Source organism: Lytechinus pictus, chromosome 12, assembly GCF_037042905.1.
Source record: "Lytechinus pictus isolate F3 Inbred chromosome 12, Lp3.0, whole genome shotgun sequence".
In the NCBI taxonomy this organism is placed as follows: Eukaryota; Metazoa; Echinodermata; class Echinoidea; order Temnopleuroida; family Toxopneustidae; genus Lytechinus; species Lytechinus pictus.
The window spans coordinates 5,295,456-5,323,413 of NC_087256.1; the positions used below are offsets into that span (position 1 = coordinate 5,295,456).

General features: G+C 33.1%; 2 protein-coding genes across 5 annotated transcripts in view; one reads left to right on the top strand and one right to left on the bottom strand.

The window, feature by feature from the left end:
* Window positions 1-307: 307 nt before the first annotated feature.
* On the bottom strand, window positions 308-27,060 carry LOC129273227 (trichohyalin-like). Of its 3 annotated transcripts, none has more exons than XM_064108023.1 (23): window positions 26,632-26,755; window positions 20,988-21,171; window positions 20,233-20,307; window positions 19,620-19,819; window positions 18,212-18,296; window positions 16,921-17,163; window positions 16,018-16,092; window positions 15,321-15,404; window positions 14,807-14,967; window positions 13,374-13,429; window positions 12,749-12,897; window positions 11,873-11,971; window positions 11,199-11,340; window positions 10,661-10,838; window positions 10,438-10,527; window positions 9,692-9,812; window positions 8,692-8,901; window positions 8,123-8,301; window positions 7,874-7,939; window positions 6,729-6,743; window positions 6,022-6,172; window positions 3,427-3,517; window positions 308-2,525 (listed from the first exon to the last, which is right to left on the bottom strand). In XM_064108023.1, exons 2-23 carry the CDS (start codon window positions 21,141-21,143, stop codon window positions 2,347-2,349), a joined length of 2,805 nt encoding a protein of 934 aa, XP_063964093.1. In that variant the 5' UTR covers window positions 21,144-21,171; window positions 26,632-26,755; the 3' UTR covers window positions 308-2,346. The 3 variants fall into 3 exon arrangements, 2 of the variants coding, with proteins under 2 accessions (XP_063964093.1, XP_063964094.1); XR_010295374.1 differs by lacking the exon at window positions 6,729-6,743 and having other exon boundaries at window positions 723-1,719; window positions 1,773-2,525; window positions 26,632-27,060; XM_064108024.1 differs by lacking the exon at window positions 6,729-6,743 and having other exon boundaries at window positions 26,632-27,060.
* The window catches only part of LOC129273416 (limbin-like), a 30,254-nt gene continuing 28,681 nt past the window's right edge, over window positions 26,386-27,958 (top strand). For both annotated transcript variants that reach the window (XM_064108022.1, XM_064108021.1), the window contains exon 1: window positions 26,386-26,962. The gene's annotated coding sequence lies outside the window, so the exon portion shown is untranslated. The remainder of the gene's footprint in view (window positions 26,963-27,958) is intronic.

Sequence of the window (27,958 nt, forward strand, 5' to 3'; positions counted from 1 at the left end):
GTTTAATAAGATAAGAACATTGATCATCAACACCAATAACAACATTACAACCCCTTCTCTACCTCCCTCTATCTTTCTCTCTATGTTTTTGTCTTCTTCCCCCAACCTCTTCCTCTCTTTATCATCTTCCCTACCTCCTCATCCTTCTCTATCAATACCTCTTCCTTTATAAAAAAAATGTATCATTCAACAAAGTCTTTCATCATTGTCCTGCAATTCTTCCCTGATATGTATTATAAAACTAATAGACATCTTTAATATTTGTCAAACTTTCACTCAAACAACAAAGCAAACATAACAATAGCAATTGAAAAATTGTAATGGTCAATTTAATCTATATTATCTTGATACCCCACTACATAAATTTGAGCAGGTGTTCAGAAATTTTTCTCAGATAGGATGAAACATGATTTCACGATAAAATAAAAGTCTCCAATATTTTGAGTAAAAATGATTACAAGTCACATTTCAGAAAATATATTTCGAAACCATATCTTTGCTAATTACTTCTATGACATTTTATCAGGACAACAAAATAGCTACAGGCGATTCTGCCTCAGTAAAAAATCTTTTGGAACCATAGAAATCTGTTCAGTTTATAAAGAAGTTAGAAGATGTAAATTGTACTGTGTCTGTACTGTACATTAGCTGCACACTGCATGTTTGCTCATTGTTAATGGATGTTTTGATTCAACATCCAATACATGTTTTCTTTGCATCCAGTTTTGTACTCAAGTCAAACATCACTAGACACTGAGAATAGATGCAGTGTGCAGCTAACCTTGTTATCATCGTCTTGATAAAATGTCATAGATATTGTGAATGGTATGAGGCTATAGGTTCGAAGATGGTTGGAACATTGGTTGGTAACATTTTGTTTCTAGAATGACAATACACAAGATTTTATCATCAAAACTTTGGCTCTATTCAAAACTTTTAAGGTACTTTTATATGAAATGAAATAAAGAAGGAAATTACCTGTGACACAATTTCACTTTTGAAATTTTCATCTCAATTTTGACCATTATACATCATATAGGCCTATTAATATATAAATAAATCACATTTTTTACACAAGATATTCTCATTTTATCTCAATAAAAAGATTCAGATACTTAACCAAAACTAATATAGGGTTTAACATTATTCTTTATCTCAAATAATATATCCTGAGAATATTAAAGAGCAGATTTATGACACTACATATTAAAATCACTATTTCATGATTTACATGTAAGATCTTTGCTAATGTAAAAATTTGTACACTATATTGATAAAAAAATCAATATTACGATGTGGACAAATATGAATATGAAATACTCATCACAATTGCATTTGAAAGACGAAAGGCACACACACTGAAAATAATTCATAAATTTTCTTTACAAGTTTCACAAAGAATAGATATTTCAGAACTACTATAAGGACTTCACATTATATACACAGTTCATAAACATACATAGGTAAACTAATCTTGATACTTACAAACTTCAAGGTGCATGAGAATATTTTCAATGACATTTTCAAGGTGAATATCAAACTTTGGTTTGGATAGAATATTTTCCTTTGGATAAACTTTAAAAATATATATATTCAACTTACATGGGCATCCAACAAGGGGATACAGAAAATTGATCACAACTATTTGAATGTTAATATGCCTAAAAATGGCCAATCTGTAGAATGATAGAATCTATTAGCGAGAGAGGACAGAGGATCCTGCATATTCATAAAATTTGCCCAGTAAGAAAAATTGTGCATCAAATTTTTGCAAACATTTTAGTGTCTTTTTCAAAATAGTTATTGTTTTATTCAATGTGTACACACTGTAGGCCCACCAGAATATGAAATTCCCATTACTCTTTAGTTTGAAAACAACACTACTGCAAAATATGCAGCATATACAGTAGAAATTAATGAAGAATTACAGGGGCACCCCCCCCCCCCAATTTTTTTTGTTTTTGAGAATGCTTTTTCTCCCTTTACTTCTCTAACGATTCATCATTATAACAAGCTTTAAATATTAAAAGCACTATTCTGCAATTCCTAAAATCAATTACGAAGCAGTGGTTAATTGCAGATATTCTTGTTACAAAAGAAAATAATAATGATTCCTTATTTATTTATTTCATTTAATCTATCAATTTCAATAGAAAATTGCAAGCAATTGCAATAGGTTCTTGTACTATCACAGTACTCTCAAATGCTACAGCCACACCAATGATATGGACTCCAAACTAACTGAAGGTATGTCATTGGTTATTACATAATAGCTGTGATCGGTTTCGTTGGTGTAACTGTAGCACTAGCAACTGTCTCCTTTTTATGAAGAATCGTGTCTTTCTATCATTCATCCGATGGAGGTGCCTTCTTTCCTTTCTTCTTCTTTTTCTTCTTTGGTTTCTCTTCTACTGCTGCATCATTCTCTGCCTCTGGGTCCATGTCTGGTCGAGCCATTGCCGTCTTGATTCGTTTGTTGAGATCCTTGCTCAGCTTCTTAGCATCGTTCTCATTGCCACCATCCTCTGTGAATTTCAAATGGAAATTTATTGTTGGAGATGGAAATGGAAAATGGGCATCATTCATATAAAAAGTGACATATACTGTATGTTTACTATTATTTCTGAATAAAAAAATACAACACATGTATGATATGTGTTTACATATACAAAAATAATTCATGATATGAACAACTTGGTCATAATATGTATAAGGAATACAAAACAACAATGTGAAGTATAAACTTTTCTTTGAAAAAAATGTGATCAATAAACGCAGGAAACTGCCATTTTGAGTGGTTAAGCTTAAAATTGATGAAGGCTACATAGAACATTATTTTTTTAGAGAATAAAAAACACATACACAAACTGGTATCAATAATGGCGAGAGCATCATTATTCACTTAATTTACAATAAAAATATCAATGTAAAAAGAATCCCTTGCTCGAGGGTATAAATGCTGTGCAAGATATCAAACCTCTGACTTAAAAGTGCGTAGTCAGGCTTTGCTGATCTCATAGCCATGGCACCTCAAAATTATTCATAATTTTGTTGATTATTTCATGACTTTTGTTTGAACAAAATAACTTCATCTCAATTTGCTTTAGTTGACTCTACTGAGACTAACAAAATGGATTTGACTTTTTAAAAAGGAAGAAAAGGGGAATCATTACAGAGAGGGGTCTGAAAAATAACTTCAACCTTTTTTTAATTTGAATTAAAATTTGGATTGAAATCCAAACTGCCATCTGTACCCACATAATTGAAATGAGCTTTTAATAGGCTAACATTAAATAAATTACCAGCAATAGAAGAATAAAAGTTCAAGTTGTTCCAGAGCACGAGTAAGTGCACAGAGCAGTACTGATATTCAAACCAAACAGATGATAAAATGAAGAAGATAACAAATTTAAAAAAAAAACATACCTGCTATAGCTGTTTGAACCATATTATTAAGCTCATCTTTGCTGAGTTGACTAAGAGCTGCTAGCTGTCCTAAGAAATCTCTCTCACGCTCCTATAGAGATATTAAAGGATTATTCAAACAAAAGAGACATACCAATGTAAAATATTTAAAAATGTCAAATTTGTAAGTTTATTGTAGGTTATATGTTATGAGAATTCTGAAATGAAATAGGATTAAATCAAAACAGTAGATGTATGATATGTATAATTGGGTGTAACTAAATTTCAGCCGTTGCAGTGAAATTATCACATTGTTTTTCACCGAGGTTTTATATAATTATGAGAGGTTTTACAGGTAAGTATTCCTACTACAACATCTTTGGGCTTTGCAATCATTTACATCAAATCAAATTTAGTAGTATAGACATCAGAGGGCATGCCAGATGCTTTTCTGCTTCAAGAGACAACAAACAAGTGCTGAGATTGCCATTGTTGCTTTTTCTTTCTCCTGGGAAAGTTTTTCTATATCATTTCCAGAGTTTTGAATAAGATTTAACCAGACAAAACAGAACAAACCATCCTAGTTGTCCGAATATGGAGACCCCATACTGAGATTCTAATGCTTTTCGATCTCCTGACTGCCCCTCCCATGGTTCTTCCAAAGAGTTGCCCCGTACTCTGACCTCAACAAATGACCACACTACACCTGGCACCTTGGATTATTTCCAACAACAATCAGATTCAACAGGCATCCAGCCGATCACAATGAAATGTCATAACAATCAGGAACTAGTGAAAAACATTACTATCAAAAGATAGTACTCTTAATTTCCAATGTAATCAATGAGAGAAAGAAGGATGTCTGATGAAGGTGCCCCAACGACTGCAGAACTTTAACAGCAGAGAGGTGTTCTCAAATAAGAAGACATCTGAAAGATTTTCTTTTCCTGATACTACTCCGTATGAGAAGAAAAGATGGAAACTTCAGAAGTGATTTCAAACATTACTTTAGTGGTCACCTACGCAAGAAATAACCGAGTGTCGACTTAGACCTCTACCCCATTAAACAAGATCAATTCCCACCTAATGCATGATCCTGAGCCACAATTGAAAGTGGAATAAGCCTACACTTGAGTAAATATCACCATCCACGCACCCTAGTCAGTGAGAAATGGATCAAGTTTTCATCAATTGATGATTGCACGTCAGGTGGATAGGAGAATGTTGCTGTAAGCTATTAAAAGCTTTCATCCATTTTTCAACCTGCATCATGTCATGTCATCTTGTGAGCTCCAGCAAAGATCAATCAGTATAATGACTGAGCCAGCTGGTCAACATATATGGTTATCTAACAGGGAGATGAGGTCTGACGTTATTGTCGACCGGCCAATTCAATTTCCCACTTGAGAGGACCCAGTTTTACCATGAGAAGGAATAGGGTGCGGTTGGTGGACTTCGGCTGACGAATATACTATGCCGAAAATTGCTTGCAGTCTGAATTGATTGCAATCAGCGAATGGTGAAAACAGAATGAAACTTCACACCTACAAGTGTAAGGTTATGCATGTTACTCAAGCTGGAAATCCTGGTCAACCTTGTAACCATATTAATGACATGGCTCTTGAGGTTGCTACTAAGTACATGTATCTTAGTGTCATCATAACCAAAAAAAATGATATGCTGATCACAGGCATATAGTTAATTGGAGGTAAAACTGCATCAGTAATGCTAAGGGAAACTTTCTGGATCTTAAAATCCAGAACCCTACACCCTACAGAATCAAAGCAGATGAATAAATGAGAAAACAGCAATCATGAAGGATAACTGACCATTGAACCCTCCCTATACAGTCACAAAAAACTTATTAGATTTGTATTTTGGTCATAATAATAATAATAATAATGTGGTTCTTATATAGCGCATTTCAGACCTGAAAGGACTCTCAATGCACTTTACAAAAATAAAAATTATACAATATAAGGAATTACTTAGAATAACAATTGGCAACAGCAGCATTAATCAGTTACATACAGTACATGTATGGCATAAGTATTTGGAAAGGCCTAGTTGAATGCTTCATTAAAAAGAAATGTTTTAAGTTGTGATTTGAAAAGTCCAGGATTATTTTGTGATCGGAGAGTACTGGAAAGGGAATTCCAAAGGGTGGGGGCACTGTAGGAGAAGGACCTTTCACCATGCGTCTTAGTTCTTAGTCTGGGTACTTGAAGGAGTAGTTGAGTTGGTCATCACAAATGATGGTGTTGTTCTTTGGGTTTATTTTGAAGATTGCCCGAATGCTTGTATGTAATGTTATCTATTCATCTTCACAAAGTCCCCTTGTATGGAAAATTGCATGCACAAATTTTTGTGTGTGTTTTAGAAATTATAAGAAGATTTAAAGTCAAATGTGTTTGACGATTCTTTACTTTTCACTTTGTTTATATTTTTGTTCTGTTACACTCTCCATTTTGAATGATGAATACTGCTCAAAACATAGAAAACATAGACATGTTGTAAGGGATATGGCTCTATACGTCATTTTTCAAATTACCTAAAATAAACCAGAAATTTGGACACTGGTTAATTTAGAGTAGGGACCTCATTCTGTCTACTCACCTGTAGTTCTTGTTCTAGTGCATCCTCAAGCTGTTCATTGAGTTCTTCTTTCTGTTTCAGGGTCTCAACCTTCATCTCCTGCTCCAGCTGTCTCAAAGCTTGCTTCTGACGATTGCTCTCTAAGATCTTAGTCATCATCTGAAGGGCTCCACTGTGAGAAAAATACCATTCAAAACCTAGTTTAGATCGTTCATTTGGAGTTGCTTCATAGGCTGTATCAAAGTTACTCAGAATAGCTTTACAATTGGAATATATCAAGTGTCAAAATGTAAGCCCATTTTTTAAAGAAATTGAACAAATTCAATGTGTTCATCTTTTTTTCAGTAATATCATGATAACTTGAGCCAAATTTAATGATTTGCACTAAAAATGCGTTTTTAAAGTAAGAATACAAAATAACAAATCTACATTATTAAATTTTAATAGATGTGCTTCTCCACAAAACTTATTCATCTGACTCCCTATGTATGGGACCCTCGTGAAATAATTTGTCTCTGTATTCTAGTTCATAAGGACATTTGTAATGCTATGAAATTTTCATGGTTTGAGCAGTTCGAAAAATGTAGAAATTAAGAAAACAATGAGAAAAGCAGAGATTGCTATGTAGAAAAGTTTGACGTATATACTTCTTGAACCAAACACAAATTTGAGAGAAACAAGCAATGCAATGCAAGAATTTACATGGTATCAAGATGTGCAAGACTTACACTGATGTATGGCGGCTGGATTAATTATGTGATGAGTTCACATGGTCAGGTGATGCAGGGAGGGATCAGGTGATTTGTGTGGTTAGGTCACATGACAAGGGTAGAGATTGGTACAAATATGAAGAAAAATTATATTAGGATAGAATCAAACACCCATATCAAAACTGTGTAATTGATTTGATTTGATTGTTTTCTTTTGCATTCATATCATTCGTATAATACATTTTTCCATAACATAAACATTATATATCAAAAACTGTTTTTTGGCATGAATAATAGAGAAAAAATGATAACAGAATATAATTGTAAGCAAATATGATCTACCTTTCCCAAATTATAACAAACACAAATTGCAGGAGAAGGATTGTCATAATAAAGCAGATTTCTTAAAATATAAATGACAACCCAAGAGTGAAGGTCATAATTAAGGCCATTACATTGGTTAGCAGGGTGACGTAAGGAGGGATAAGGTGCTTGGTGTGGTTAGGTCACATGACAAGGGTGTGCATTTGTACAAATATTAAGAAAACCTTAAATGTATTGATTTAAATATCGATACCAAAATAGTGCTTGTAAGGTGGTTAGGTAAGATTAAAACCAAACACCAAGTACAATTTAACACATTTCACAGACCACTTGGCAATACATAAATTAGTTGACTGCTATACATATGAAATAAAACATTTTATGGCCAAGGCTGGATTCCCCTTTAAAATATCCTACAAAAATAAACCCCCATCCCTCTCCTCCGAGTGATCAGCAGGTGAAATTGATGAAGATGCAGTAACATTGAGCTCTGCCTTGCAGTCCTTCCCATCATTGCCAAGACAGACACGACCACCACCAACACTCTCCTTCAATTCAGGTTTCTTTTACTTCAAAAGAACACATTGTCACCATTTATTCCACCCTGGACTACTAGTTAAGATATTTCTCAGGATGGATCATATTCAAGATTCCAGATAAGTGAATGAAATATCCCTTTTTTCCCTCTTCCATCGTCATTTGTAGTTGTATACAATTAATGAAATTATTTCTGCTGATCTATAGCATGTACATACCATATAACTCTCATAAGTGTATACTTTCAGATCAGAACACGAATCTTGCAAAATGGCAATGAATGACATGATCTTAATACTTACGCAGAGGAGTCCCTGCGACTGTCATTTGAAGGCTTCGCTTCTTTCTTCAGTTCCTCGGCTAAAGTCCTGAGGAGAAATTAGAACAATATGATTGACATGAAGGAACTTGAAAGCTCTCACAGAGTAAATTCAATTAACAAAACCATCTTATTGCTCTACAAAAAAAGCCTGAATATCACAGCCTGAAGAAAAAATACCATGCTATTACTTGAAATTCATATGCCTTACTGAATACTTTCAACTGCTTACTTTTCTCTCATAAGTTTGATTGTCTCCATCTTTTGTTGAAGCTGGTCTTCCTGATGCGCCCTCGCTTGGCGAAGCTTCTCTTCGATCTCTTCAATCTCCTGCATATGAGCTGCCATGATACGTTCTGTCTTTCGTTCTGATATCACGTTACTATCAGCAATGGAATCTACAAGTTGATCCTGTGAAGAAAAAGAGAATTTCAGGACAATGTTTAACAATATAAATTTTTTTTTGTATATTTCTGGCAAACAAAGGGAAAGTTATAGGGAAAATCTATTATATGGAAATGCTCTAATAGGTTAAACGTTTTCCATGAAGTGGGTTACATAACTTTATGTATATTTCCAAAATATAGTACTATAGACATTAAATTTTTTGTTACACAAATTATACTGTCTTTTTTTATAGCTTTGTTACCATTAACCACCAAACCATGGAATTGTATTACTTCAAGGGAACCAAATATGTCAAATTGAAAGTTTTTATAGTTTCAGAAATTTTAACAATTTGAAGTTGTAACTATTCACAGGAAAACCGATATTCAAAGATGACTTTATTGTCCATATTACCTGGAGATCTTTGACAGCTTTATCTAACTTCTTGATGACTCCTTGTCTCCTTGCTTGGCCCACCTGAAGCTTACCAATCAGGATCCCCATCTTAGCATCTTGATCCTTCAATACCTCCTCTGTCTCCTTGGCAAGCTGTTTCCGCAAAGCCAAGATGGCCGCCTGCTGCTCCTCTTTCATGGCTTCCTCCTCAGCTGCTAGCTCCTCAGCCTGATCAGAAATAATGTTCATTGATCAGAAATTCATTTGAAATAATGTTTATTGATTAAGATAAATGATAAATGATAAATCCATAATTTATTGTTCGAAATAGACATGAAATGAAATGCTCCGAAAATTTGCTTTGCCCAATTGATCGTGGGCCCGGCGGCCGCTGTGCAGCGCCAGATCGACGAGGCTCTAACCCTTTAACCCTTTAGGCTATATACAAAAAGTCGGAGCGATGTCTTTCATCCAGGGATCTTGCAAGCGTCTTTAATCGCTAATCCTATATCCATCAAAGACAAATCAATGGGGATTGTGGGGAAAAGCTTGTGTAAAAGATGCTAAACACCACTGAATCCCACTCTAAATCATGTTATGAATCAATTTTTTTTAATCATTTGATTAATCAAAATTTGATACCAGCAAATGTGACACTGTGCTTCTGACTATATGTTCCTAGGTCTAGTTTAGTAAATATCAATTAAGGGAGCTTTAGATTAGCAACAACTTTTGTCACATCCCATTTTGGCAAAATGTGTTTCAACATCCACACATGAGGCAGCTGGTCACAATCCTTCTCCCTCATATCATATCTCTCACATTAAAAAAAAAAATCTTTTTAATAAAAAAATTGAATTTTGTGATAGATTCTGAACTAATATTCAGGAAATGATTTATCACATTTTATATTTTTTCTTTCCTTTTCATGTTTCTTTTTCCCTTTTCTTGGTCATGAAGGTTTTGGGGATCCATGCTCCCCCATCTGTACACCAGCAATGATTATTGTGATTATTACCTGTTTTGTTGTGAGTTGACTCTCTTCTTCATCATCTTCTCCTCTTGCTAATCTATCTCTTGAATGTTCTTCCTTCAGAGCTTCATAGTGGGCTCTTCTCTTGGCTAGTTTTGCTTCAAGTCTGAATCATATGAAAAACATGAAAATGTTACATTTTTAATGCTTTCCTCAGAGGTTAAATTTCAACATACATGTACAGTCTGAAAGGCAGAGCACACTAACTGTACACAATAAGACATTTGGCTGCTAGCTACATCAGTAATAGAACATTTAATATTATCTCTCTTTGAAGCAGATAAAAATGAAGAAAAGTGCAAATGAAATAACAAAATGTATATTAATAATATCCTGAATGATACATTATCCCTTTAAAAAATCAAACTTGACTCAATCATCTAAACCATTTTCCCAAAATTATAAAGCTATATTACATTTCATATACAGTACAGAATGATCCAACAGCAATTATACAGTGAGTAGATATTTCAGCTAATCATATATTCAAGTAAATATAGATCATTTCAAAAGGTTAGTCTTTTCAATAATCTTCATCAGAATATTCACAGTACAATGAATTTTGAATATGAAATGGGATTAAAATTTTATCAATTCACGACATTAGACTTTATTAAAGCACCATGGGCACTGAAAGGAGGATCGATGTGATATAAACTGTAAGTACCCATAAACTATGTACATTCTTTATTATTATCAAAATAAAAATATTTCATTCTGTATGTACTTACAGCTTCTGTTGTTTCAGTTTAGTCATCTGCAGATGATTATTAAGAGCTGAAACATTCTGCTCATGCTGAAGCATGATCTGTCTCTTTGACCTGTAGAAAGAAAATGTTAAAATGTATTGTAATTACATCATATTACAATGAAAGCCAATTTCCTGCCCAAAATTATCTACGGTACTTGATCTAAATCTAAGTTTATCAATCTGTTGAACATATATATACTCACTCCTCATCAAGGGCTGACTGTGTATCAATCAGCTTTGAGATGGTCCTTTCCTGCTGTTCAGCTAGCTGCTGCTGCTCAGCTGCGGCTCGTTTCTGCTCCTCTTCCCACGATGCTTTGCGTAATTCAATCTTCTCCTGCAGCAGCATGTTCTGACGTTTCTTTTCTTGATCAAGTTGCTCTGTAATAGAAGAAATAACTATACAATAATGGTTGTACAAGAGAGGAATGCATCATGGGGGTAAAAAAGGTAGGAATAACCACTTCCCATAATGCACTTTTCTCTGTAATGGAGGAAATGACTATAGATTGATGTATGACTCTTCAATGGCTTTACAAAAGGAAATCTTAATGGAAGAACAAAAAATAAGAATAACCTCTTTATTTTTATTAGTCCCACATAAAGGGGGCCATAAGTACATTATTTATGGACTTGCCCAACACTATTGCCTTCCTTCCTTATCAAACATGCAAATATAACAAAAACATAAATGCTTATCTTCATTCCTTCTATGAAGAGCTATGAAGAGCTTAGACATACCTTCATAAGCAGTCACGTTAGCTTGATGTTTCTTGACTATACGATTTGCTTCCTTTTCATTCAGTTGTGCCCTTTCAACCAACTCTTCAAACAATGATTTATCTTTCTCTGCTAACTCCTTTCCTCTCTCCTCCTCTAAAGTCTGTCATGGTAGCATTAAAAAAAAAAAAAAAAAAATAAGAAACCGTCAAGATGAGGAAAATATGAAAATACAAACCGATGATTTCACATATTTCATATCATTTGCTCCAATAACAAAATGATTAAAATGCTTTCTTTTTCAAAATTACTCTCATTATCATATTTTTCTTTCATGAATCTAGAATAGATTAACATAGCCTTGGTGATCTATTTTTCTAACATCCATAATTTTCTTTTTTATTGTCCTTATGTTCTTTCAAACTTTTGCCATTATTCAATTCTTATTTACCTGTTTTCACACGAACCAATTCATTGCCAATATTATATTCATATTGAAGATACCCAAAGATTAAGTACTGAAGGGGATGCCTGTTGCCAACCCAATCATCAAATACAAAATATTTTACTCCTGCTCTGAAATATTCCCCAAATACGAAAGGATGATGAGCATAACAATAATTTTCAATAGATCATCATGTCTGGTACAGAGAACTGAATTTCCTCCAAGCTCACATAGAAAACCAATGTTTTACCTTCCTGAGTAGACTAAGTTCTTCTGCTTCATGGTAGTCAAGTTCATCAATCAAATCATTCTTCTCATTACGCTGCTGCTCAAGTAGATCATGATGAGCCTGGTGAGGTCATAACAAAACATTAATAGCTTATTCATAAATTTAATATAATTTGTTAAACATACTACTTATTTTCATTTGCATTGATGCAATATATTAAATAATGTATTTGATTTAATCAGTTATCAAACAGGGCTCAATCTGTATCAACTCTTAAAAGCTGAAATGTAGTTGCAATATTCACAAAAATACAACTCTTCAGAAACCAACAGTGACTCTAATTGTGAAAGACAATAGGTGACAGTGTAAATGGTAAGCAATTAGAAATAAGTGTCTTTAGTAGTACTCTCAAGTAAATAGCTGGTGAAAACTTTCTCCAAAACCTCAATGCACATGCAGTATATGATTCACAACATGAAAAAGGTGTATTTGAACAATACTTCAACATAAATTTGTGAGATCATAAAATGAATTAGAACAGAATCCAACAAAATGACCCACCAAGTATTTGAATGTATAAATAAAAGTAATGTGCTAAACAAATTTGGAGGAAAGTGAGTATTTACTGAGAAATGATAAAATAAACCTGGCAATTTGACAGGTTGATTAATATTTTCTAAGTAATAAAGTTGAAATATAATATAATACATATGTGCTAATCCGTGTCAATGATTTTAGTGTACCGAGTTCCATTCTTGATTCCATTGTTTCACAGTACTCAGCTTAAGAAGACTCAATTAGAACTTATAGATCTGAGTCTATGGTGGTTTGGTAAAAATTATGATTCTGATACCTTTCTCTCAAAATATTGCTTACTTGTAGTTAGCTTTAACATACCTCAACAAAGTCTGTAGGATTAACAACTTGTGGAGCCTTGGCTGCTAGTTTCTCTCTCTTCTCTTCTTGTTTCTTCTCTAGACCTCTTAGCTTCCTCTCTCTGTGCTGCTGTAGCTTATCAGCAAGCTCTTGACTCTGCTTCAATACAGCTACAGAGAAAGTACAGGACCATACAGACGATCAATGTCTCTTATTTTGTTTAGTAACTGACTTTGGATACCTTTGTTTGACAGTTTGTGTACCATTTCATTTTTATTATTTTTATGTCACAAATTTAATATCCCCCTCTTTTTTAATGCTAATAAAAAACATATATTACTGTAATTATATCAAGGGGGTGACAAATTACTATGATAAATATAAATGAAATGTTATATGTTATTTTATGTCAAATACAAATTTCATGATACAATGAATCACATTCTGATAAATTACTATAAAGATTCTTGTAAATGATTTGATATCCTTTATTATAAAGGGAATGCAAAGTTCAAGCCTATGCTTGTCAGCTCTCCTATCCATTTTAAAACTAAACTTATATATTTTTAAGTATCTAAATTAAAAACCCTTCAATATTTGAAGGTTATTTAACACTTGTGGATGGGGAAGGTTGTGAACCACTCACCAGCTTTGTGATTTTCCTGTATCTGTTCTAAATCGGCTTGATATTGTTTCATCAGGCTGTGAACAAAAAGATATATAATGGGTGAAAATAAAGTTCGCTAATAAATGATGGATATAAACAAGTAATAACATGAAAACAGATTGATTCTTGACTGAGCGCAGTCAAAACTAATTCCTCCATTGAAGCCAGAAGTGAAATAAATAGCACATCCAAAGGCAAAATTCAAATTTCAATGCTGACAATAAAGGTATTTTAATAAATGCAGGAAATAGATAAAAATATTGGTGAAAATTTGAGGAAAATCCATCAAAGAAGAAGAGAGTTGCGAATTCTAAGACATGAATTTGTGACGTCATATGCAATTAGCCGTCCCATATGTCATGTAATTTAACTTCCATAAATTCAAATTTTTTAATGGTTCAACATGACTGAAAATAGTTTTCTTGTAGAAGCGGGTATGAAATGACATCCATACTATAAAAGCACAAGTAAAATAATTTCAATTTGTGGGAGAAAATCGCATTTTATTGAACCTATAAAATGGCCAAGGGGTAGCTATACTTGCATGTGATAACACAAAACCAAACTTTAAAAATCCATATTAAACTCTGTTTAACCTTTGATGGATTTCTGCCAAGTCTTCACCAGTTTCTACTCCTAATACCAACTTGCACCTGGTGGCCATTTCATAAAGCTGTTCATAAGTTAAGAGCGACTTTAAGAATGACTGGTAAACCTTTTTCATGTGCTAAATCATCAACAATGAACATTTGGTGTATACCATTTACCACAAGAAAGGGTCACCAGTTGTTCTTAAAGTCGCACATAACTTACAAACAGCTTTATGGAACACCCACCAGGTTGAACTTCTCCTTTAAACTAAGTGTTGCTATTAATTCATCAAACATGTGTCAAGAACTAAACTTGGGCACATATATGTAAGTCACACAGTACAATCTCTTCCCTTCACAATTAATAGTTAATTCCTAAATCAAACAATCACCAATTCTCTAATCACTGGATACAATCCATTCCCTTTGCGATTCATCATTAATTAAATTGACTCTAAAATTAAACAGTCATTTGATCTAATCACTTAAATTCATCAGTCAATAAACAGATAATAATGCTGCTATCTAGGGCCCATTTGCACAAACAGTTGCGACCAAATACACCCCCAAAAATCAAACAGAAGTTTAATATTCAACCAGTCCGAAACATATATTTGGGACCTTGAGTCAATTGTTTTTTAGTTTCATTTATTCATACCTCATTACTTCCCCAGTGGAGCATTTCAAGAAGAGATTTATCAGTGATTTTCAAAGAATAATTTGCTCTCAGCCAATAAGACGCAAGGATTTCAGTAGCTTGTAACAGTTGTCAGTGAAATTCACTATATATCTCATGAAATGCACCTTGGTCCTAGTATTTACCTTTTGGCTTGTGATTGGTTGAGTTCTCTTTCTTGGGCCAGATAGTTGGCGACTTCATTCACGCTCCTAACCCTTGCTTGGTTGGCCTTGTTCTCTCTGGTAGTAACATGTGAATACTGTTCAGACAGTGCTTGGCGTTTAGACAGTCTCTCATTCAGTATCTAAAGTTTAAAGGATAAAAGGCAGGCACCTATTATGAAGAAAACCAATCAGCTTATTGCTTACATTATGCTTTCATAAACATGTTCTAGTGAAAAATATCAAAGGATACAATTGTATTTGCTTCCTTTTTTTTTGGTGCTTATTGTAATGAGCATTTCCAATTCAAATGCAGAAATCCCAACCTTTTTTAAAAGTTCCCTCGGACGGAGCAGTAAATTTATAAAAAAAGGTAGAATAATCAAACAGAAAGTAGAGCTTGGAATGGTAAAGTTTTAGATTTTTACCTCCCAATTCAGAAGGTTTTAAACATTAACTTAAAAGGTTTCAGAATAAAATTCAATGATATTCTTACCGTAGCTTGTCTATTTTGTTCCTGACCGATCATTCTCTCAGCGGCAGCCATGTTTTCTAACAGTTTCTTCATGATAGCCTCAACCTGCATGTAAAGAGAATGCAAATTAGAAATTATTAGAATGACTAGTACTACAGTGGGTATAGCAAATGTCTGTATCAAGAAAAATGGAAAATAACTTCATCCTGTAATCATGCGGTGCAATATCTCATTCCCCCAATAACTTGATGATTGAATAAAAACATACACAAACAAATGTAGGAAAATTAAATACATAAATAAAAAAATAATAATAATCATAATGGTTAATAAATACACCCATGATAAACCAAGAGAGTATTCAATCAATCAATTGAACACTAAATAAACAAATGTATGAATAAATAAATAAACAAACAAATAAATAAATAAATATATAAATATATAAATAAATGAATGAATGAAAACAATAAAGGAAATGAATGGATACACAATTATTAATAAAGAGTCTAGGAAATCAAAAATTAATTTGGAACACTAGATTGAATATACAAAATTATATAAATAATAAGAGACCAATATTCAGAATATTAGATTTTTAACTTCTTAAGGAAATGGGAGGATTTATATCAAAGTATCAATTTTGAGTGGGAGTGATAAAAAAGTTCGAGGAGATGAGGTGGGGCCAGATACTACACACAAATTAAACATAAATTACCTCATCAGATGAAAGTCCTGCCTCTCTGCTTAGCTTATCTTTTACTCTGATCTGAGCATCTTGAACTAAGCCATCCTGAAAAAAATGAAAAAAAGTAATACAGGTAATAATGTAGAATAAGGTAGACTTCATTGTAACATCCGAAAACATCATACAAAATTCTATGGAGGAAAATAACTGATTTCATATTCCTTCATATGCCCCACCAAATTTCATATGAAATGCATACATGCACATGTACTACTGACATTAATTAACACATTTAAAATTGTCAATTGGTCAATGTCTTGGTTGCTGTCATGTTAGGCAAGATAATTAGCAGGATAATCTTTAAATGTTACACTTTTTTACAATAGCATATATGAAATGTTTTTATTACAAAAATCCTACCATTTGAAAGCAACATTAAAAAATTGTTTAAATCAGTTCAATTCATTTATTTTCTCAGCATAAAAAATGATATATATATACAATATGTACAGGAATGACAAATAAAATCAGAGAAAATTGGAAACTACGGAAAAGTTTATAAAAACTTGTGAGTAGTAAATGTAAAGGAAAATAAATCATAGCTATTATAACTCTTATTATTTTGTCATTTCATACAATTTTTTTACCAAGGGTTCCAATTTCCTTCAAACATCATTGAATTATTCTTAACTCTTTAAATGTCAAAGAATCCAATTTCTATGAGCTTAAGGTTTCCTTCGTTAGCCTTATCAATGTGAATATTACTAGAGTATCATCTAACACTCTAATCTTCCAAAAGCAGAGTGACCATTAAATCTTTATATCATCCTATGATCACTTGTTAATTTCAACAGGATTTTCCCATTCATTTGCTAGGCATACTACATAGGCTTTAACACCTGGGTGGAAAGTGGCAAAAGGCCTTTGGCTTACATTCTTCCTGATATAATCCAATCTTGAATTCTCCAGTGCTTCTTCCAGGGCTAAAGGATCCTTGATCAGATTGGACCTATTCTTCAAATCTTGTTCTACCATCAATTGAGTTGCTTCAAGAGAGTCTTTGGCCTCAAGAAGTTCCTGTGAGGTCCTATCAATGAAGTCTGAGGCAAACTTCTCATCCATCTTCTCCGCTGCCACAAACCTCCCAAGCAGGATTTCAAGAATATGGACAAACACCTAGAAGAGGGGGATAAATGTAACAAAGACATAACTCTGGAAGACCCTTAAGCTGTTATGTTTGAAAATAAACAATTAGGAATCAGAATAAAATTGGAAACATGTCTACTAAAGTCACATCTCAAGAAGACAAGAACACTCCCTTATTTATTTTCTGCAAGACATAAAAAAAAGTCATAACAAAAAGGGGTTAATCTCTTTTTCTTTTAAATTCCATCCCTTGATCCATCCACATTCAGAAGGCTAGTATTCAACCATATGAACTATTTGCATGCATCCAGTAATATAGATTAAAGGGATGGTCTGGGCTGAAAATATTTATATCTAAATAAATAGAGTAAAATTCACTGAGCAAAATGCTGAAAATTTCATCAAAATCGGATAACAAATAACAAAGTTATTGCATTTTAAAGTTTATCAATATTTTGTGAAAACAGTTATATGCACATCGTCATGAATATTCATTAGGTGGGCTGATGACGTCTCATCCCCACTTCCTTTTCCATATGTTATTACATGAAATCATAAATGTTTCATTTTTTCATACATTTGTAAATGATGTGTCTTCATTATAATGAAATAAGTTGTGGCAATAAATAACTAATGCATATACTAAGTTTTCAATACAATTGATTTAGTTTTTGGTAGGAAAATTTTGAATAAACCTAATTTCACGAAATAAAATACAAAAGAACAAGTGGGGATATGACATCATCAGCCCACCTAATGAATATTCATAAAGCCATGCCTCGAACTGTTTAATCGGAATAATGCAAATCTTTAAAATTCAATAACTTTATTTGTTATCCGATTTTGATGAAATTTTCAGCATTTTGCTTTGTGAACTTTACTCTATTTATTGAGATAGAAATATCTTCAGCCTGGACCATCCCTTTGAAATGGCATCGCACACAGATAATATGTAATATGGTTTACAATTTCAAGTACATTTATTATTTGGCTGATCGTATCTTTCATTTAACAGACCCATGGATTGATTTCATTTTCAAGAAATTCGTGGTATTCTGTGTTTGAATGATTGACATACCGATTCTCTCTCTTCAAGCAGTTCCTTCTCCATGGACTTGGTTGCTTTGAAGTCTTGAAGACTAAGCTCAACTAGAGTCCTCTCACTGTCATGATGAATATAAAACACACTTTATGATAATATACTCAGTGGTACATGTATGCGTATGCTTGATACAAAAGACATTACATAACACTCTACAATTAGACAAAGTGTAACTTGTGATATTGAAGTTCTACAACACACTGCTTACATTTTATTCTAAGGAATCATATATTAACATCATCACAGACAATTTCATTTTTATTTCACAGTTCAAGCTTAATTCATATCACAATTTAAACTCATTTTTTCCTAAAGAATATCACATACACATAGCAATATAATCATAATCACTGTCAAAGATCAGCTAACAACGGACCCTAAAAAGACAATTTATTTATCCATTATAAATTGGGTGTATTGGGATTTCCTCAAGGGTGCTTCCATTTTCTTTGAACAAATTTTCAGCATTACCCTGCACTGTTCTTTATTACTGACGATTAAATCTACCCTGCAAGCCACAACATGACTCAGTGGTAGAACAGCTCTCAAATAACTGGGAGGGTCCTAGATTCAAAACCCAAGTCAATATGGTAGTATCTTTTGTCAATGCATTAGGTAGTAAATCTCAATGCATGCTCCCTGTAGGACTAAAAGCATGAGGACTCTTGGTTGCTTACTATGATAAATCATACGCATATTCTCTGAGCATTCATTGGCCCATATTCTAAACTCTGGAGGGCGTTTCATAAAGCAGTTCGTATTAAAGTTAAGAGCGACTTTAAGTTCGACTGGTGATCGTTTCTTGTGGTAAATGGTATATTCATTGGGGATTTGGTTAAGCGCGGAAGAAAGGTTCACCAGTCGTTCTTAAAGTCGCTCTAAACTTAAGAACAGCTTTATGAAATGGCCCCCTGGTTTACATTAGACCCTGGTTTAAAGTTAAGGTTTAACTATGGAGAGCCAATTGGGGCACAAATCCCTAACACTACACATCCAATTCATTAATTCATATGACACCCAAATTGTTCATAATTGTCTTGGAATGAACACTGAAATATTTTGAAGTATTTTCCTCATTATGAAAGCAAAAGGAAACAAAATAGTAAACGTAAGAAGTATATGATATAAACAGAATATTTTTGAATTTTTGGCTCCCCATAATTTTAGCAGAGAGTTAGACCGTGGTCTCAGTTAAACCCGACTTCAGAATACCGGCCCTAGTGAATTTAGACAAATGTTATGTCTAAATTCACCTTTATCAAAGTGAGATATTTCACGGCATTCATTTTTAATGGGTTGTAAAGGGAATAAACCTCAAAAGAACCATGACCTTATCCTAAATCATGCAAATAATAGATACTAATGCTTTTATTCCAATTATTACCTTGATGGCATTGTTAGAGCAATAATAATGCCTGATGCTAATATCTCCTTCATCTCCCCTTCATCATCATCCTCATCCTCATCATCTGATTCATCTTCCCTATTCTTTTCCTCATACTTTTCATTTCCATCATCCTCTTGGATCAGCATTTGGCGTGATGACTTCTCATTGACTGTTGATGACTTAGTTTTCCTATATGTCTATAATAAGAGAATAAAATTAAAATCTATTATACCCATCTATGAAAAAAATCTTTTCAATGGCACTAATATATTTACTGACGATCTTGAAATATGTGTCTTGCATCCTCTGGGCGAAAGCTGTGGAAATATTTTGTTCTGCTATATTTTCTGATTTATTGCAATTTTATGACATTAACATTATGAAAATATTTTTGTGGAAGTATTTTGTTCTGGTATATTTTCTGATTTATCGCAATTTTATGACGTTACCATTGTGACGCTGTTTCCGACATATTAAAACTAATGTATCTTGCATGTCTATACTCTAGGACCAAAAAGTATGCCAGTCTCATGAGACTTGGGTGAAAACTGCATGAGGAATTAGTAAACTCTGCAAGATCTTTCTTTGAGTTTAGTATAATCTTACTTACCATATCAGCATAACCTGCAACTTCAACTTCATAAGCTGCATTCTTTACAACAGAATCATCTTGGTGTTTGTGAATCTACAGAAAGTAGTTAAACAGAAAAATACAATATTTAAAAACTCCTTGGTGTTTCTTTCATAACTTATGAACAACATACTTGATTATAATTTAAAAAAAATTATATTTTGATATCATGTTATTCAACAATGACATTTTCAATCTCAATGAAGAAAAATTAATTGCCCAATTAATATTGGTTTTTTTTAATTACTCTTTTGTCATTTGAAGAGTAAACTAAAGCAATGCAGACAGCATTCTTTAATTGTATATTGTCTATCTTTTCACTGTGTGCTAGAGATGGAAATACATCTGTAAACTTACTTTGATACAATTAAACAAAATTAAATATTATGACAAATGGATATGAAAAAAATATCAGACCTAGTACTTAGACCACTTAAATAATAACACTGATTGTGCATATGTATGCAAAACACATTTCACAGATCAACATCACAACTTAATTTACCTCTTGCTCTTTCTTGAACTATTAACATTTCTATAGTAAAAAAAAAAAGGAATAACAATTTTACAAGCTGAAATTTATGATAAATAGTTCATGAAAACTGCTATATAAGACAAATTTATTATAAGTTATTATCATCATTACATTAAAGACCATGCTATTTTCAAAAGGAATACTGTTCATATAAAAATGAGATACTGTTCAAAAGAAGATTACTAGACTCTTTACATACCCTGTCTTTGGCAAGTTCTTTGACAAAGCATCTTGAGATGATGATTGCTAAAATCACCCCGATGATGACCCCAAAGATGACGGCTAGACTGACCTCTAGAGCATCCAACCTCCATGTGGAGGTAGGAATGATGGTAGCAATCTCCACACAAGACATTCTGAAGAAATGGAATACCTCAAGTTTTCTGTTTGGAAGAAATAGATCTTAATTGAAAATGAACCCAAGTAACTGACAAAGTGACCATTCCGCAATTGTTGCTGTCCATGTTCAGTACTGAAAGCAGAATAGTGAGCTCCATAATAGCCTTTCTACCTGCATTCCATAGAAATTCTTTAGGCCTACCTCCACTTTGCTCTAATTTTTGTCTGATATTCTAGGTGAAATCTACATATTTCTTATCAATTGTGTGTGTATGTGTGTGGGTATAGACCTACAAGTATGAACTCTTTGTGTGAGTGCCTTTTTGTGTTTTGGTGTCTGTTTAATATGTGTATAAGCCATGTGTGTTTGTATGGTAGATCAACTCTGAGTAGTATCATAACAGATTCAGATATGTACAAAATATTTAATGTGTCATCGATTTTCTTTAATAATTGCTAGTGGATACCATTGTTGAAGAAGATGTAAACATAATATTAAGAAGTTGTGATTATATTAATTGTGAGGTATTTGATCAGAATAAAGAGGGAAATTTTGATCTTATGCATTTGAATGCCAGAAGTTTATGTAAAAATTATGATGATCTGTTACATTTACTGTCATGCTTAAAACATGATTTCTCAGTAATAGGTGTTACAGAAACTTGGTTTAAAGATGCTACTGATATCCGACTGTTTCAGATACCTGGCTATTCTTGTGTTCATAAATGTAGGGCAGGAAAAAACGGGGGTGGGACATGCTTGTATGTAAAAGATGACTTAGATTTTGAATTACGTGAAGATTTATCTGGTTCTAAGACAGGGTATGAAGTAGTCTGTGTTGAAACAACAATGCACTCTAAAAAGGTTATTATTGGTTGTGTATATAGGGCACCAAACTATGATAGTATGTCTTTTATTGAGGATTTTGAACATCAGCTACAGGTTGTGAGTAGAGAGAACAAGGAGATCTATTTGATGGGTGATTTTAACATAAATCTATTGAATTATGATAATGATCAATGTGTTAAAAGTTTTGTTGATTTTATGTACTCCTTTGGAATGTTCTCTCTTATCACAAAACCTACTCGTGTAACAGAAAACAGTGCAACCCTGATAGATACTATTTTCACTAATTGCATTAAAAATGAGTTTTGCTCTGGTGTAATTTACTCAGATATTTCAGATCATATGCCAATATTTTGTGTAAGAAAGAATTCCTTAGTAACTCCTATTAAGAAAGGTGAGAAAGATATGAAACGGCTTATGAATGATGTAAGAATCTCAAGGTTCAAACAACACTTAGCAGAAATTGATTGGCAGGCTCTTCCCTCAGTGGAAGGCGTTAATGATTTTTACGAAGCTTTTCTACAAAGGTTTCTCGGCCTATACAACTTTTGTTTTCCACTAGTTAAGGTAGCAACTAGAAAAAAATGTAAGAAGCCCTGGGTAACTCATAGTTTACTGAAGTCGATAAATCGTAAACATAAGCTGTATAGTACTTACATCAAGAGACCTACAGCTGAAAGTAAAAAGAAGTATATTGATCATAAGAATGTATTGATTAATGTTCTTCGCTCAGCCAAGAAAGATTATTACAATGATTTGTTCAACGATGTTAAAGGTGATATCAGGAAGACTTGGACTCACATTAATGAATTGCTTGGCCGTTCAAATAGGCATTCTATTCCACAAGAGATGAATTTTAATGGTACACTTTTATCATCGGCCAAGGATAAGGCTGAAAGCTTTAACAAATATTTCATTGGATTGCCCCAGAAAATATCTACAGAAATTCCTCACGTACCACAATCTCCTCGTGACTATATGAAACGATGTAAAGATAATGCTTCTCTGTTTTTAAACCCTGCTACAAAAGCTGAGATAATTAATATTGTATCGTCTTTAAAACCTTCTAAATCGAGTGGTTCTGATGATATTTCACCTCGAATTGTAAAGGAGAGTATTCACATTTTTGTTGAACCTTTATGTAAAATCATTAATATGTCATTATCTCAGGGGGTCGTTCCAGATAAACTAAAGGTAGCTAAAGTTGTGCCAGTGTATAAAAAATCTGATCGTAAGAATGTCGTAAATTATAGGCCGATAGCATTGTTACCAATATTTTCAAAGATTCTCGAGAAAATAATTTATAAACGTTTAAATGAGTTTTTATCTAAAAAGAACATATTGATTCCTCAGCAGTGCGGATTTCGTAGAAACTTCTCCACACAAATGGGTGTTTTTAACTTATTGAGTAATATCATAAAGGCTATTGATGAAAACAAATATTGTCTGGGGATATTTTTAGATCTGTCAAAGGCATTTGATACCATTGACCATGATATCCTTCTCAAGAAACTTGAACACTATGGAATTCGTGGTGTAGCATTGTCATGGTTCCGAAGCTATTTGTGTGATAGGACACAATTTGTTATGATAGATAGATCTGGATCCAAACATGCTACGATTAACTATGGTGTACCTCAGGGTTCTGTTCTTGGTCCCCTGTTGTTTCTGATCTATATAAACGATATAATACATTCATCAACATTATTCTCATACTCCCTGTTTGCTGATGATACCAGTCTGATGCTCTCTGATAAGTCAGTAGAAAATTTGTTGCTGGTTGCAAATCAAGAAATTAAAAAGCTGTATTCATGGTTTTGTTGCAATAAGTTATTGTTGAACATTCAAAAAACCAAGTGCATAATTTTCCGCTCTAAGGGTAAAAAGCTTCCAGGGCGTATAACTTGTCTTCATATAGGGGGTCATGATGTTGAACCAAGTGCAAATATTTTGTTTCTTGGGTTATATATCGATGAGCACCTATCCTGGAAAAATCATCTAGATGCTGTCTGCACAAAGGTGTCTCGCAGTGTAGGTGTTATTTATAGGTTAAAATCAATTTTACCTGAAATGATACTGATAACAATATACAATAGTATTGTTCTACCTTATCTGACATATTGTAATGTTGCCTGGGGAAACACTTTTAAATCTTATCTTGATAAATTGAGAGTATTGCAGAAAAGGGCGATACGACTTATAACAAACTCTAATTATAGACATCCAAGTACTCCGTTATTTCTTCGTCTGAAAATGCTACCACTTAGTGAACTTGTGTCGTTCAATTGTGCATTGTTCATGTTCAAACTACAATCGATGCCCCAAGAATGTACTTTAAAAAAATTATTTCTTCAGAATTCACAAATACATAGTTATAATACACGTCAAAAGGATCTTATTCGTCAGCCATTTGCGAGAACAAATGTCACTCTGACCTCCTTTCATATATCATGTATTAAAGAGTGGAACAATTTACCTGTTGATATAAAAAATAGTAAAACTCTTTTCATGATCAAAAGATTATCCAAAACTTACTTTCTTGACAGATTATGATTATTTTCCTTCAATATGTATTTTAAGTTGATGTATTTGCATTTAAGTTGATGACCTACTCAGAATTTATGTTTAGTATGTGCATATGTGGGTGAATGTGGTTGTGTGTGGGTGTGTGTGTGTGTGTGTATATGTGTGTCTGTAACAGTTTCCATTCTATTTTTAGCATCTTAACCTTATATATCTATTTTTTGTCTCTCCTTTTGTATCTTGTAGATTAGTATATATCCTATGTTGTATGTTAATAATCATAAATATTTCAGGGCCCTACTCACAAGCTTTGCTTTTAAAGGGGTCCTAAAACCAATTCGTCTATGCTATAATCTAATTGATGTATGTTTATGTACTCATTTACATTGTATGTATATCCATTCTGATTATGATGTGATGTTTTTTGGTTTTGAATAAATAAACTTGAAACTTGAAACTTGAAACTTGAGGTGGCATTCTTTCCAATTTTAGGATAAATGAGCATGTACTTATTATTAAAATATTAATAAAGCCAACTTAATCAGAAAAATTCTTTCTCTTGCTATGGCCTGGACTTGCTGGACTAAAGGCCACCGCACACCTTACGACTGTTCGCGATCCGATTTGGAACAAATCGCATTTTGCTCATTTTCTGAATATGTGAATGGAACATATCATTTTATTTGAGATTAAAATTAATTGAAAGAATACTAATATAACAATTTTGAAAGATTGCAAGCCTTTATTTTGGAGCAAAGGCGAAATTAGTTTCAAATCGTAGTCAATCGTACGACTGCTATGACGTCATTACGACTAGATATTAAATTCGCTTTTATTCTAAGGATGATAGCATAGTCACAGATTTGAACATAGGTATTCGTACTAGTCAGAACATTACACAGTAAGAAATTTTAAGTCTCAATATTAGCATCAAATTCTACTACATTTTATTCTGAAATCGGGTCGCAGACCAATCGTAAGGTGTGCGGTCGCCTTAAGGGTCTCATTATTGAGTATCCATGTTATTTGTCCCTTCAATATTATATTCATCTATTCCTTATACATCTTTTTTTTGTTACATTTTTTTTCCCTTTTTTGAATTCATTTGTCTTTGCATTTCTTTAATATTGATTATTATCACGTCTATATTTTTATCATATTTATAAACAAAAAATTAATGAAGAGAATGATAAAAATGACAAAAATGTAAAAAAAGATGAATGATATTGAAATATTACATAAAAATATATACCTCAGCAGTACCGTATGTAGAAAAAGATATGAATTTATAAAGGAGAACATCCACAAGATACATACAGAGTCTAGTTAATGAATATACCTGTACTTGCAAAAAGAATTTACATATCTGAATATCAAAGATGAATTGCATCAATGGTTAAAAGTTGTAAAAAAAAAGCTTGAAAATAAGAAAAATAATGTCAAGTTCTATCTCATCCTTTAATAAACTAATTATTTCATCAATAATTTGGATACAATTTATAGAGAAAATGAATTTGTCGAAAACTAGTGTAGACATCGACAAGAATAATGCATGGCTGATTTATTAATTGGGACTATCAGCTCCCAATATGGGCATTTCTTTTATTCTTACAGCGACCGTCTGCAAAACTCACTCACACAAATAGGCATGAGGCTTGCATATCTTAATTAATTCTTGGCATAAATATTCTTTAGTCGACCTAAATAACATGAATAACAGCCTTGTCTTGTTGAGAAAATATTCTATTGAATTGTGTATACTATTAATATTATAATCACAAATCAATCCTAACTAAGGTGTATATTTTTAGTAAACTCCAGAAAATTTCTTACAATAATGCTACTAGTTTCAACAAGTTTCGTCATCATTTTTTTTTACACAGCCAGCCATTCGCGACCTGCTTGACTTGTCTTTGGTCTAGATGCATGATTGTCACTGTCAGTGTAGCTAGTCATAGCACTTTATAGCGCGATAGCGGGAACATGAAAATGTCGACGGGCTAGTCTCCCGTGGTTTTGTCTTGACTGTGTACATCAAGACCGTCAAGCTTCTGCTAATATCACCATCAATTAATTGTTGATGTTTAGACAAAATACAATGTAAGCTATCGCATAGATATTCACGATTTACTCACGTGTATTATGACTTTTCTTCTTCTTTCGTTCCTTTTTCGTGGGAAATTTACTATCAAAACATCTTCATTCAGGCACCTGTCGCAGAAAAATTCTGCCCGTCGCGTCACGAAACTAGGGCTCATTGACCAATCATCATCGGCCAATTTGACGTCATTCACATGGCGAAGCTTGGTGTTTCTAGGGATACGTGAATCTGAAGAGCTCTTTAAAGTGGCGAGTTAATTTGGATTTTCTGATAATTGTACCATAAAATGTAGGTTTTTAGTATTACTTGATGATCATTGATGTATTTTGAACGGATTTCCTGAAGCTTTTGTCAATTTACAATAGGTAAGGTGTATACATTTTTATTTTATTTTGACCATCATGATGTAAATTAGTTGTATACACCTGTTATGAATGTTCCTATGCAATGATGAGTGGTGTGCGTGGAAGCTTGAATTGATTGCATTGAAACAACCTACACACACATAAGTATGCATGCGAAGGTGTAGGGAACGCACGGGTCTTAGCGCAAAGTAATTTTGTCAAACAAACAGAACTTGGCAAAATTTGCTACTAATACTAGACAGTTGGGGGCTTTATATAGTGTTGGACCAAATATTTGAGGAAAATAATCAGAATAAAGTAAAATGAGATTATGATAAAATAATCATTTTGGATTATATTATATATTAAATTATATCTTAATAATAATAGTAATAATAATAGTAATAATAACAATAATTATAATAACAATAACAAAAACAATAATAATAATGATGATAATGATAATAAAATTATAAATAATAGGCCAGTATGATGATGATGAATAGATGATGATGAAGACCGGTGACCCGGGTTCGATTCCCAAGTGGTGCGCTAGTGCCCTTTGGTAAGGCATTTATCCTCATTACCAGGTCCCTCGGAGAGGACCTTAAGCTGTCGGTCCCCTGGTTGCTTGCTCACAGGCATTCGTGCTTTCTTAGCAGTCAGGTAAAAAACCTCGATATAACATAACATAACATGATGATGATGATGATGATTATGATGATGGTGATGCATGATGATGATGCATGATGATGATGATGATGACGCATGGTGATGATGATGATGTATTATAATTGTGTATGATCTTTAATCTTCCAATAGCAATTGGAATGGAAAGGTAAAAATGGGGGTTAAAATCATTACATGTAGGCTATTCCCTATAATTTGTATGGCATGTGATATGATTGATAATAAAGGTCTATTAATTACAAAATATTGTGGCTGTATTTTTTATTCAATTGTCCCTTCTCTTTGGAACAAGCTGCCCTCTCACCATGATATTGCTAAGTCCGTCCT